At 40.0% G+C, this 12,868-nt stretch overlaps 1 protein-coding gene across 1 annotated transcript; it reads left to right on the forward strand.

Moving 5' to 3' along the window:
* The first annotated feature begins 750 nt into the window (after window positions 1-750).
* slc25a53 (solute carrier family 25 member 53) lies at window positions 751-6,233 on the forward strand. The gene is made up of 2 exons (XM_002940409.5): window positions 751-825; window positions 4,509-6,233. The coding sequence occupies exon 2, from the start codon at window positions 4,604-4,606 to the stop codon at window positions 5,453-5,455; it is 852 nt and encodes a 283-aa protein (XP_002940455.1). The 5' UTR covers window positions 751-825; window positions 4,509-4,603; the 3' UTR covers window positions 5,456-6,233.
* Window positions 6,234-12,868: the final 6,635 nt, after the last annotated feature.

Consider the following 12,868-nt stretch of genomic DNA (forward strand, 5'->3'; position numbering starts at 1 on the left):
TATAATTCGATTGTTTGGCCCCAGGGCCAAACGATCTAATTATGATTTTTTTTAACTACACTTTCCCCGATATCGCCCACCCGTAGGTGGGGATATCGGGTGCAGATCTGCTCGCTTGGCAATCTCTACACCCTCCCCGATATCGCCCACCCGTAGGTGGGGATATCGGGTGCAGATCTGCTCGCTTGGCAATCTCTACACCCTCCCCGATATCGCCCCGATATCGCCCACCCATAGGTGGGGATATCGGGTGCAGATCCGCTCGCTTGGCGATCTCTACACCCTTCCCGATATCGCCCACCCGTAGCTGGGGATATCGGGTGCAGATCTGCTCACTTGGCGATCTCGCCAAGCAAGCGGATCTCAGCGTGTATGGGGACCTTAACCCATAACACATAGATATGTAAATACAGGAACAGGAGCACTATACTTGCAGCTGGAGACAGGCTTTCTAAAATGAAAAACTGACTTTTTCAACAGCATTGCATAAATACATATGTTTTATACATTATATAATAACCCAGAAAATATACTAACATAATATATGTAAATATGTTTTCTATTTTAGCGCACGTGCTTTGCAAAGGTTTTTTTTAAGGTTTAGCAGTGAAATAGGAAATTGCTGAATTCTCTTACTGTGCAGTGTACAACAAAAGGATGACAGACCTCCGCCAATTTGTTACGTGGGGAGGGGGGGGGGAGTGATGCTAGCATGCTCCACCAATCAATAATAGGGAGAGAATAGGGGCTGGTTTGTTAGAATAAAATCTATTTCAAGAGGAGCTGGTAGCAAAGAGGACGGAGGATGCAGAAGACAATACAGAGGTGAAAGCATTTACATTGAATGATTATTGTATTTATATGAGAAGGGCTTTATTTTAAGAATTTATCTCTTTTTCCCTGAAGCTATTACAGTTCTATAGAAAGCTGGCAGATAGACTGTGTAACAAGGGTGTTAGCACCCTGGCATGGTGAGAGTCAAGGCTCACTACCAGCTATTTGCATAGTATTCTAGATTGTAAGCTCTTTTGGGCCTGGCTCTCTTCACCTCTTGTATTGGTTACTGATTGCTTTATATGTTACTCTGTATGTCCAATGTATGAAACCCACTTATTGTACAGCGCTGCGGAATATGTTGGCGCTTTAATATGTTAATAATGTTAATAATAATATTCTAGGTAAAAGGGGATAATCCCTAATGGGACAAAATAAAATGTATTCAAACCTTAACATCACTGAAATATGATGTTATATGGGTCTAATAACAGGAGCATGCTAACATGCCCTAGTCTGGAATTGAGCTGCTTATATGTAACACATTTACCTGTGCAGGCTTCTGTTAAAGATCAAAAATAAAGATCTGTATTATATTAAAATATAAATGTTATTAACATTCGAGCAGTCATTTTACCCCCTTTCCTGTTACTTCAAAGTGCTGTAAAATGAAAGTGAAATTGCAGTTTTGTTTGCCTCATTAAGAACACAATAGCACAAGGGGAATCACAGGGGATGCAGTTACACCAGACAGAAGAAATAAGTCTAACAAGCAGCACCCAACACCAGTCATTGGCATGATACATTCAGTCCAGGAAACTGGGACTATAAATCCCAGCATACTCCAAAAGCCAATCAAGGTTAGCTGCCTAAATATCTTTATGGGGAGTACAGAAGGCTCAACTACAAGACATAAAAGTTCTTGCATTTGTGAATCAATATTTGATATTGTTCAGTTAGCGACAGGAGGATCCTTGGTAAGCAGGGCCCTAGAGGGCCAATTAGTCCCAAGATTAGCAAGGGCAGACATGTGTCTTCTCCTCTGGTAGGAAATTAGACTGGAAAATTAACTAGAACAACTGGGGAATTATAATGCAGAGTGACTTGATAGCATAATATAATATAATTCTAATCCCTGAAGAGATTTATGACTGTGCCAAATTCAGTCCATGTGGAAGAAAATGGGGTATTACTGGAAAAAAGAAGAGGAATACACATTATAAATAAGTGAATAAAGCTATTGTAACTTGATTTCATATATTATAACTGTAGTATATAGTATACAGGCTGTCTACCTGGATTGTGCATGGATGGAAAGGGAAACAGAACTTTCTATAAAATATTTTTTTAAGTGTTGTTATAGTTTGAGTGCTTATTATACTGTTGTGGTGTTAAACTCATTTTTATTGAGATATAGAAGATAATCATAGATAGAGATGGTTGACAATCGGTGATGTAGCACCAAAACAAAGGAAAAGCACACAGTAAAGTAAAGCTGTTTAATAACATGTAGAAAAATAGGACATCTCACAATATCCATAAATATGCTCCATAACAACTGAAAACAGAGGTGTGTCCAGTAGTCCCAGGGGTCAGAATTACAAAGTGGTGCTGGCAAAATGCATTTAGTGAGGAACATTAGTGGTAATGGAAGGACTATTTCCGACCCAGCCAGAAGGCAGACAAGGTTAAAAGCAATATATATTTCCAATGCATGCTGTTTGCCACTGCGTACCCAGTAGGAAGTGCTCACCTGTTGAAGTCTGCACATTATTTCAAGATAGCTGGGGTAATTAACTAAAAACAGCACCAGGTCTGATAATAAATCATAGCAAATAATTAGAAAAAATTCAAAAAGGTGTCCGTGTTTACTTAATATTCACATCAATGTGGTCTTCCTACTTGGTATTCTTTAAGGTTCCTGGAAAGATGGGGACCCAGAAAATTGCACAATGTTGATACCAAATGTTTTATGTTTCTTTTGCAATTTCACATTGCGTGTTTGTCTGGCTATAGAGAGAGGAAGCTGCATTTGTGGTGCAGGCACATCCAGTAGTTATATCCTCTATTTGGCCATGTTTGTCCTCAAACCTTCAAGTCCAAAAAAATATAACATCTATACAGCCTTTAACTCACAAACTTGTCAGTTCTTAGGATGGGTACATTTGGCCAAATCTGCCAGCTCAAACCACAACACACACTTGACTCCAGCTAGCCAATACAAACCTAATCCAATTGTATAGTAGTTATTTTTAGATCACATGGGAGAGCCCATGAATCTGAGAGATAATTTTACATGTATGGTACTACAATCAGATGGGAGTCTATATACTGGGTAACCTGGGGTATACCTGTAGATGGGAGTCTGTATACTGGGTAGCCCAGTGTATACCTGTAAATAGCAGAACCGAGCAGCGAAGCCATGATTGCTTGAATGCAAGGTTTTAATGAAAATAAAATAACAGAACAGCAACTTGCGCAAGGTGAAAATAGAAACAAATATACAGGCCAGTGACAGTAGAAATCAGCAGACAGAAATGGAGTCCAGTAATTGGGTCGGTAGTCAGGACAGGCAGCTGGCAAGCGAGTCGAAGATCAGACCAAGCGAGAAATCCACAAGAACAGAGCTAGGAGGGGCACAGGAGTACAGGAACTAGGCAGAGAAAAAGGAACCAGACAAGGACTCAGGAACTAGGAACCAGATGGGGGTCTCAGAAACAAGAACACAGGAATCACACGATGGCTAGTGCTCAGTGATCAAGCCAAGAGCAATGGCCAGGGACAGGTTTATAAAGGGACTTAATAGAATAATGAGTGGCACATGGGGCTAATGAGGTGGGCAGAGGAAAGAAAGCAGACAGCAGGAATACAAGAGATACATAGGTAGAACCGATCAGGACCAGCCATAAGAGCCTCCAGTGATTCAGTTGGTAAGTACACAGTCCCAGAAAAACATGCACCAGAGTTTGGATCCCAGCTTTTCCTGGCACTGCACATGCTCAGTGTTATGTGGTGAGAAGGTAAGAACAAACAGAAGCACACCATCCAAACGATCAAAAGCCCTGGGTGCTGGCAAAAACAATAATAAAGAAGCAGAAAGCCGCACACACAGTGACTTTGCAAAAAGATTTATTGAAAAAGATCCGATGTTTCGAGCACTAACGGTGCTCTTCCTCAGGGACAAACCATCAGTCCCTGAGCAAGAGCACCGTTAGTGCTCGAAACGTCAGCTCTTTTTCAATAAATGCTTTATCTTTTTGCACAGTCCCTGTGTGTGCGGCTCTCTGCTTCTTTATATATATATATACTGTATATTGCGGGTCGATCCTTGAGCTCAGGTAAGTGAGAGCAGTTATTGTGAATCAGTAGAAAAGAAAATGGGGAGCCAAAGAGAGCAATGATAGCAATAGTTTAGGTCTTGCTAAAAACTTATGTGCTTCACAGCACTTTTATGACACAGTGTTGTCAGCATCATATGTTTCCCTTTAACTAAGATCAGTCACATTAGCGGTCACAATAATTAATAATGAAAATGGTTTAAAACAAGTGTAAAAATATAGTCATGTTTGATCATGGCGAGGAAATAACAGAGTTGGACTTGCCTGCTGGGATACCAGTATTTTCCCTGGTAGGTTTTAGTCTGAGTGGGCCCTTTCTGAAGCAGAGATCATTTTTTCTACCAAAATTAAAATAAGATGCAGGTTTTTAATCCCATGTTTTCGTTTTCCTTGCAGTCTCAGAGCTGATGGATGATCTGGAATTACCAGTCAATTAATGGACTAAGGCAAAACACACATTAATTCTTACTTCAGAAGTAGCCATTTTAGAAATGGAGGATGGAAATCATCCCCGTAGTAGCACTTGGCATGGCAGCAGTTATTCAGTTGGGGCAACCTCCACTTTCCTGTCTACAGTCCTCACTTTCCCTATCTACAAGACTATTTTCCGCCAACAGCTTCACACATTGACCATCAGGGAAGCTTCCCAACAGTTGCTAAAAGAAGGATTTGCACATCTGTACCGTGGTCTAGCACCACCACTTGTGGCAAAAACTGTACAGGGTACCCTGCTGTTTGGCACCCAAGCAACATTCCAAAAGTCACTGTCTGGCAATGGTAAGGTGGGGCATTGGGATCGCTGCCTTTCAGGACTCATGTCTGGAGCTTTGGAGGCTGTACTACTAGTACCTTTTGAACGCATACAGAACATCTTGCAGGACGGGCGCAACAACGCACGATTCCCCTCTGCTAATTCTATTCTACAGGAATTCCAGTCCTACAGCACTCAAAATAGATTTACATTTGGGCTTTACAGAGGATTCTCTGTCATTCTTGCAAGAAATGCCCTGGGCAGTGCCCTCTACTTCTCCTTCAAGGAGCCACTGAGAGATGCACTAAGTTTAGATGGTGTCCCAGGCTGGGTGCCCTCCTTGGTATCTGGATCTGTTAATGGTGCTCTCACCTCATTAATTCTTTATCCCCTGAGTGTTTTGGTGTCTAACATGCAGGCAGGGGTGGGGAAGGAGCTGCCAAAGACAAGGGAGGTGGCAAGGGCAGTGTGGTTACAATGTGGGGGCAATGTCTCCCTCCTATACCGTGGTGCATCCCTCATCATCCTGCGCTCTTGTATCACCTGGGGAGTGACAACTGCCATTCATGATGTTTTGCGTGGACAGAACTGATGAGAGAAATGGAAGCAATTTGTTTTTCTTCTTAAAAATTCACATGCTTCACAGCATTTTTATGAAGCAGGGTTCTCAGCATCGAGTTTCCCTTTAAATAAGATCAGTCACATTAGCATTCACAATAATTAATGATGTAAATGGAATGAAACAAGGGTAAGCATAAAGTCATGTTTTATGATGGTGAGGAAATAAACATACAGTGTTGGATACCTAGATTTTTCCCAGTGGGTTCTGACCAGAGTGGGCCTTTTCTGGAGCAGACAGCATTAACTCTTTTCTTCCTTTCCCAGGTTCTGCTTGTGATTTCTTTTCTTTCCAGCACAGACAGATAGGATAGAGTCTGTTACATTTCATCAATTCATCTCTCAAAAATGGGGATTTCAGGAAGAAGAAAACATTTTAGGGCTCTAACTGGTGGGCCCTTGGTGCAACAATTTACACCATTCACAAACATTAACTAATAAAAGTTATGTCACATCCTAATGCCCCATTTGCCCACATGGATGTTAAATTGCACTGGTAAAATGCAGGCAAGCTGCTGCACCATATTTTTGTAGTCATTGTGAGTGCAAATTAAGTCATTTCAAGTGATCCACTTGGGTCAAAAAGGATGTTAGTTGGGTCAAAAAGGATGTTAGTGTGCTCTTAGCACCTTGTGCATGGTTGTGCACAATTCATTAAAGCCAGCTGAAATGGTGCATTGGTGTAGAGTGCATTTAGGCACAAGTACCTTTAAGGAGAAAGAAAGGTAAAAACTAAGTAAGCTTTATCAGAAAGGTCTATGTAAATACAGCCATAAGCACTCACAGAAACGCTGCACTGACTTCTCTGTCAAAAGATTTCTTGTGTCTATAATTCATGTGCCAGAGACACACAGCTCTCTGCTCTCTCCTGCTCCCCCCTTCCTCAAGAATGCTAAGAACTCACCCCCCCCTTAGGAATGTGGATCTGAGCCAATCAGCAGGAAGCTGACTCATAGTCTAACTAACTGAGCATGTACACTTGGTCTGGGTCTCAGTGCAGGAGAGAGGCATTATGGGAACATTCTTTAGCTTGAGATTAACTCTTTATTACCTTTCCTTCTCCTTTAAGAATTTAAGCCTGCACATTTCTGTGTGCATTATTTGCAAGCTGCACTTGTTCATGCAATGATAAATCAGTCTTTAAAGGGTGTGACAATCCATGCTACAAAGTGATGGTAATTTTAAAGCTGAGATGAATACAAAGGTTTGAATTAAATGTGGCCTTATAAGTATATTTTGGGCAATACTATCAATTTCCCTTTGTTAGATGCTCCTTATAAGCTAAATCCTCCTTATAATACTATTACATTCCCCCCAGACTTTTAGGGGTTATTTTAAAGATGAGATGAATACAAAGGATTGAACTTAATGTGGCCTTATAAATGTATTTTGGGCAATATTATCAATTTCCCTTTGTTAGATGCTCCTTATAATCAAAATCCTCCTTATAATACTATTACTATCCCCCCAGACTTTTGTTTTCTTTACATTAGTTTGGGACGTTGTGGGGAGGGGGGTAGGTATTAAAAAAAAAAAAAAAAAAAAATTCTAATGAGATAAACTGTAGCTGAAGCCATTACTTAAAAACAATGAAGTGGGAAAATGGAAGGCCATTTAATGTTGGGAGTCACCTATACAAAGGTAGCACTGCCATTTTTTACTGCGGCATGCTGGGAGTTATAGTGCTGTTCTGCGCAAGGGATTGCCGGGCATCACAGTGCACTTCTATTCTAGAGTGCAAAGTATCATTTTATCCTGGAAGTCACAATGCTGTTATATTTTGGGTGCTGTCTGGGATCTCAGTGCTATGCTATGCTTGTGGTCACTGTCATTTTTCTTTATGAAGTATGCTGAAAGTAAGAGTGTTGATCTTTGCCGCAGATTGCTGGGAGTAAAACTGCTGTTGTGCTATGCTGGGGTTGTTTGTAATCAAAGTGTTATGTTCCAGATCACAGCATACTTTTATACTATGCCACAATGCCATTATAGTATATGCAGTGTTTGCTAGTGCCATTACATGTTGTGGGTCACTGGGTCATTTCCGGCACCCCATGTGTTAGACAGAGGGCATGTTTTTTATTTGAAATAGTTACATTTGGGGCAACTGCTGCTTGTAGGACAACGTCATTGTTTCAAGCATTGAGTCAGTGCCTGTAACAGTGTGTCAGATTCTCAAGCATTATGTAGTGCAATTGCAGCATGAAATTGCTACCAGCAGTACAGCCATAGAGTATTAGTGTCTGTCCCGCCCTTACATAAATCCCTTAAGCAATATATAAAACAATATGTATGCATACCGATTTTCTAGCTTTAAAGAGAAAGGGTCATTATACAGGAAACTGACTTCTAAGAAAATATTATTGTGGTTTTTTTTTTTGGTTTTTTTTTTACTCAAGAACACAAACATGGTACATATTGACTGTTGCTTTACAAGTGATATGCCTCAAAAGCGGGAGTTACCAAAATACAGCAGGCATGAATAAAAAATTGCTCATGCCCTTTGTGCGTCACATACCACAGCCCATTTGTTTGATGCATTTTAACCATTGGATGACTGAATATCTTTAAATGACCAGAGTTAACCTCTTCAAAACTGACACTGTTATACTCAGGAAAAATAAATGTTTATACCTTTGTATTATTATAATAAAGTGTTGATGTTTTGATGCTAACTGTGTACACTTCTGTAAAAATTTTAATCTGGATGTTGGTTTTAGGTCCCTCATTAAAACGTGCGATTGATATACAACGTTTATCGTAAGACAACTAAAATCTGAAAGTGTATGGCCAGCTTTAAGAATGCTCAATAATTATTTTTCTAGTCAACCCAAACATCTATATAGTATTTCTCATACAATGCTACATGATCACTGTATGGGCAGAACTATTTAGGCATACATTTGTCCAGTAGTAAAAAATGCTAATTTCACCACCAAGTTTCAAAATGTCTCTGGATGAATACGAGATGAATTAGAGCACTTAAAGACAGGCCCGATCCCTGCTAGGGTGTAAACCCCTGAAACAAATGTAAAATTGTTTAGAGCACTTTTCGAAGCATTCGTGCGATTTTCAAGTATTCAACGATCCAAGGCACGCTGCCTATAAGCTGTGGAGAAGTTGTTACAATTTGTGACAATGTTTTAGTCCCTCCTCCCGTGCCAGGATTTCAAATGATGCAAAAAGAGAACAACTGTTTTGCGGCTGCATATAAAAATGGCATTTATTCATATATAAAAATTTACAGATTACAGAGATAGATATATTAGGGGATTCTTTGTCATGTGTGGCTTCTTCACATATTTTGGTTCAGAAGCCAGAGTTCCTCTTTAATTTCCAGCTGACTTTAGCCAGTCAGTCAAAATGACCAGCTGGTTGCACTGTTGTTCTAAATTCTAAATATTAGAATTTAAAACTTATCTTACAAAACTAAAAAAAAATTTTTAAATTGGAGAGCCAACTTCTTTAAATACAGGCCCCTGGATGCACTTTCAATTTACAGGTTTTACTGTAAGTTCTTTGTGAATGACTAAAGGTAATGGACGACAAAGGAGATAATAGTGTTGTACCTACTGTATCTACTGTGCCAAAATCTGTAGTAGTAACCTGTACCACTGTACCACTTTATATTTCAGTGTTGTCTATCACCACATTGCCCCATATATGTTGCGCCCTTTCCAGAGGTACACTGCCCTACTTTAGCAGATAAGCCCTTTTTGGGGCCCATCCACACAGGCACCAGATATTTTTCAGGAATCTGTAACTGGGCTCATTGTTGTTAAATTAAGCTTTTTCTAGGTATAACATATTTCTACAAATCTATTTCACTTGTGTTTTATAGACACCACAGAATTGGTAAGTCTTCTAATACAAAGGAACTGACTCTTGTGATTCTTGGTGGATGGAACCTAAGAACTTATGAAGCTGCTTGGAGTAGTGAAACATCCTCAGTGATAACCAAGCGAGTCCAGGCACTCTAGATTTACTTCTACTTTATACTGAAAGATATAATTATATCATTCAAAGGTGACTTTTGACTTTCCTTCTCCATTAAAGGGGTAGTTCACCTTTAGGTTAACTTTTAGTGTGTTATTACTGAATACCGTTTTCTTAGCAACATTTTAACTGGTCTTCATTTTTTACACATTTTAAATTATTTGCCTTCTTCTTCTAACTCTTTCCAGCCTTCAAATGGGGGTCACCGACCCCAGCAGCCAAAAAACTATTGCTCTGTGAGGCTATAATTTTATTTTCATTGTGACTTTTTATTACTTATCTTTCTTTTTAGGCCCTTGTCTATTCATATTCTTGTCTCTCTTTCAAATTAATGACTGGTTGCTAGGTTAAACTGGAACCTAGCGACCAGATAGCTGGAAAAACTGGAAAGCTGCTGAAAAAAAGCGAAAAACAGCAAATAATAAAAAAATTAAAAGCAGTTGCAAATCATCTCAGAATAGCACTGTCTACTAAAAGTTAATTTAAAGTTGCACAACCCCTTTAAGCAGAGCAACATCACAAAACATGCTTCCTCAGGAAATGTATTTTTAGCCAACTGTAACTAGTAAAATGACCAGCAGGTAGTGCTGTTGTTTTAAATATATTATATTATCGGTTTTAAAAACGAAATCCTGTAATGTTTAACTGCAAGCATGAATGGACACGTGAGATGCAGAAAATCAGTACTGAAGAAACAATGGAGCAACTAGTAGCCCAACTGCTATCCCCTTCAGCCTTAAGGTCCCCGTACACTTTAAGATCCGCTCGTTTGGCGATGTCGCCAAGTGAGCAGATCTTCTCCCGATATCCCCCACCTACGGGTGGGCGATATCGGGAGAATCCAGGCTAATTTGATCGTTTGGCCCTGGGGCCAAATGATCCAATTAGAACGACAGGTATAGGCAAAGTCGGTTCGGGGTCCGCATCAACGAGCCGACGCGGTCCCCAATCCGACTAGATTTTTAAACCTGCCCGATCAAGATCTGGGCGATTGCAGACCAGATATTAATCAGGCAGGCCCGTCGGTAGTGCCCATACACGGGCCGATTAGCTGCCAAATCGGTCTAAGGGACCTTTACCGGAGCCTCAGTCTGCTGATGAAGGTCCTCTGCCTGCTCTGCCAGAAGAGACAAAAGGAAGGAAATACCTGCCCTGTAGCGCTTACAATCCTAGTGAAATTTTTATTCTACTGTAAATGTACAAATATGATGCCTAGAGGCCTGAGAGAGTTGACACACTCGAAAAAAGGCAAGGAAAATACATGGGGCACTTAGACAGACTTTTTTTCACAAGTTAGTACTATTTTCTCCAATGAGAAGCACTGTCTCAAGGAAACAACATTTCTAACCTTGCCTAACATTTTGGCCTCCCAGTGGGGGCTTGTTCCTTATCTGAGGGGGACAGAATTTGGGTGAAAGATTAATACTGTATATGCTGTAAAATACTGTACTAGCACATTTGTATTTACATGACAACATGATGCAGCAGGTCAGCACACGTGTGCGCCAGAGGCATGGCTGCTCACTTTTCATTCGCTGCTGGGTTGGAGCAACAGCTTGTTCAACCTACGGGTAAAAGAAACAGCCACTTTATTTTAACATTAGTTAAGAAAACACAATGAATATACATGACAAATATTCTTATTGTGCTCTATGGTCACAAAATCAGAAACTTGCTTTAGATTATAGATCCCCGCCAGCCAATGGTTTGTACTTTCCTTTGCAAGAACAAAAAGAAAAAAACTATTTTTTCAGAATCACATTAGGGCATTGCACATTGTTTTAGAGCACAAAAAAATTAAACATTTTCTGAGGATAGAGTTTTTCTATAGCAACTTTCAGCAGAGAAAATGGAGGCACCTACACTAGTACCATTGCAACTTATTATTCTGGCTCAGGAAGTTTCTCCCAATAAGGCAGGAACAAAAATAAAAAAATCAAGTTCCTTGTGATGCATGATACCCAGAAATGCTACTATGCCTCACACCATACAAACCTGCATCAAACGAGAACCCGCTTATATTTATTGAGTGGCCCATTTATATCTGTGGGCCTATCAGACTGCAGAGGATGAGCCAGACTCCCTGTAACACCAGTTATATGCAGACTGATCGGGCCCTGAACAACCTTGATCTTTTCTTGATTTATTATTTTTTTTACCTTTTCTCGCAAGTGACACATCTTAAATAACATTTCAGTCTTGTGCATTTCTTAGTTTTAACTTCAACTTTCTCAGACACGGAAATAAAATTGTTCTCGGTTTGCAAACCTGTAGCTTTCCACTGAAAGTGGTTACTAATATAAGTGTAAAAGTTCTCCAAATCCACTGATAGATTTTACAAATGATGTGTAGCTTACTGGCACTATATGAATAAACGATGGTGATCCTGGCGTGTATTTTCTTTCAGGTCCCAAAATATTTAGGAAAGAAAACGCAAGAAAGAAAATTGATAAATTTACAGGGAAATCTCCACCTACAAAGATTTTTTTTTTTTTTTTTTTAAATCTGCCCCTAATTGTCCATTCTGAGTTTCCCTTTTCCTTTCTGAGAACTTTCTTTAATGCTTACAGTACTTCTGACTTATCTTTTGGTGAAGTGTCAGCTTTTGAAAAATATGGCCGGAGGTGAATAATTAGGACCACCATATGGGGTTTTTGTAACTAAAAACCCTGGCTCTTGTTAATACATCCACATACATAGATAGTAAATTATTAGGGGTCCAGGGAATGCGCACTGATAAATCCCCCTCTTCATTTGTATGGGTCTCTTAAGGTGGCCATACCCCTTGAGGATTCATCCGATCACTTGGCCTTTGCACCAAATGATTGGATCACATTGCCGGAATAGAGGCCTTCGGGAAGAGGGTTTTTAAACCTGCCCAATCACCATCTGGCTGATTTTCTGCTAAATTTCAGTCAGGTAGACCTGTCAGGGGGCCCCATAACAGACTGTTAAATTGCCGGAATGTCAGCAGCTTTTATCGGCCAGTGAACGGCCTCCTTTAGATAGACCCTAGTTGTTTGCACAGTGATTCTGTATATTAGTATATTGGGGTGACTCTGTATAACAGCACATTGGCACTCTGTATATTAGCATATTGGGGTGTCCCTGTATAACAGCACATTGGCACTCTGTATATTAGCATATTGGGGTGTCCCTGTATAACAGCACATTGGCACTCTGTATATTAGTATATTGGGGTGTCCCTGTATAACAGCACATTGGCACTCTGTATATTAACATATTGGGGTGTCCCTGTATAACAGCACATTGGCACTCTGTATATTAGTATATTGGGGTGTCCTGTATAACAGCACATTGGGCACTCTGTATATTAACATATTGGGGTGTCCCTGTATAACAGCACATTGGCACTCTGTATATTAACATATTG

Source organism: Xenopus tropicalis, chromosome 8, assembly GCF_000004195.4.
Source record: "Xenopus tropicalis strain Nigerian chromosome 8, UCB_Xtro_10.0, whole genome shotgun sequence".
Classification (NCBI taxonomy): Eukaryota; Metazoa; Chordata; class Amphibia; order Anura; family Pipidae; genus Xenopus; species Xenopus tropicalis.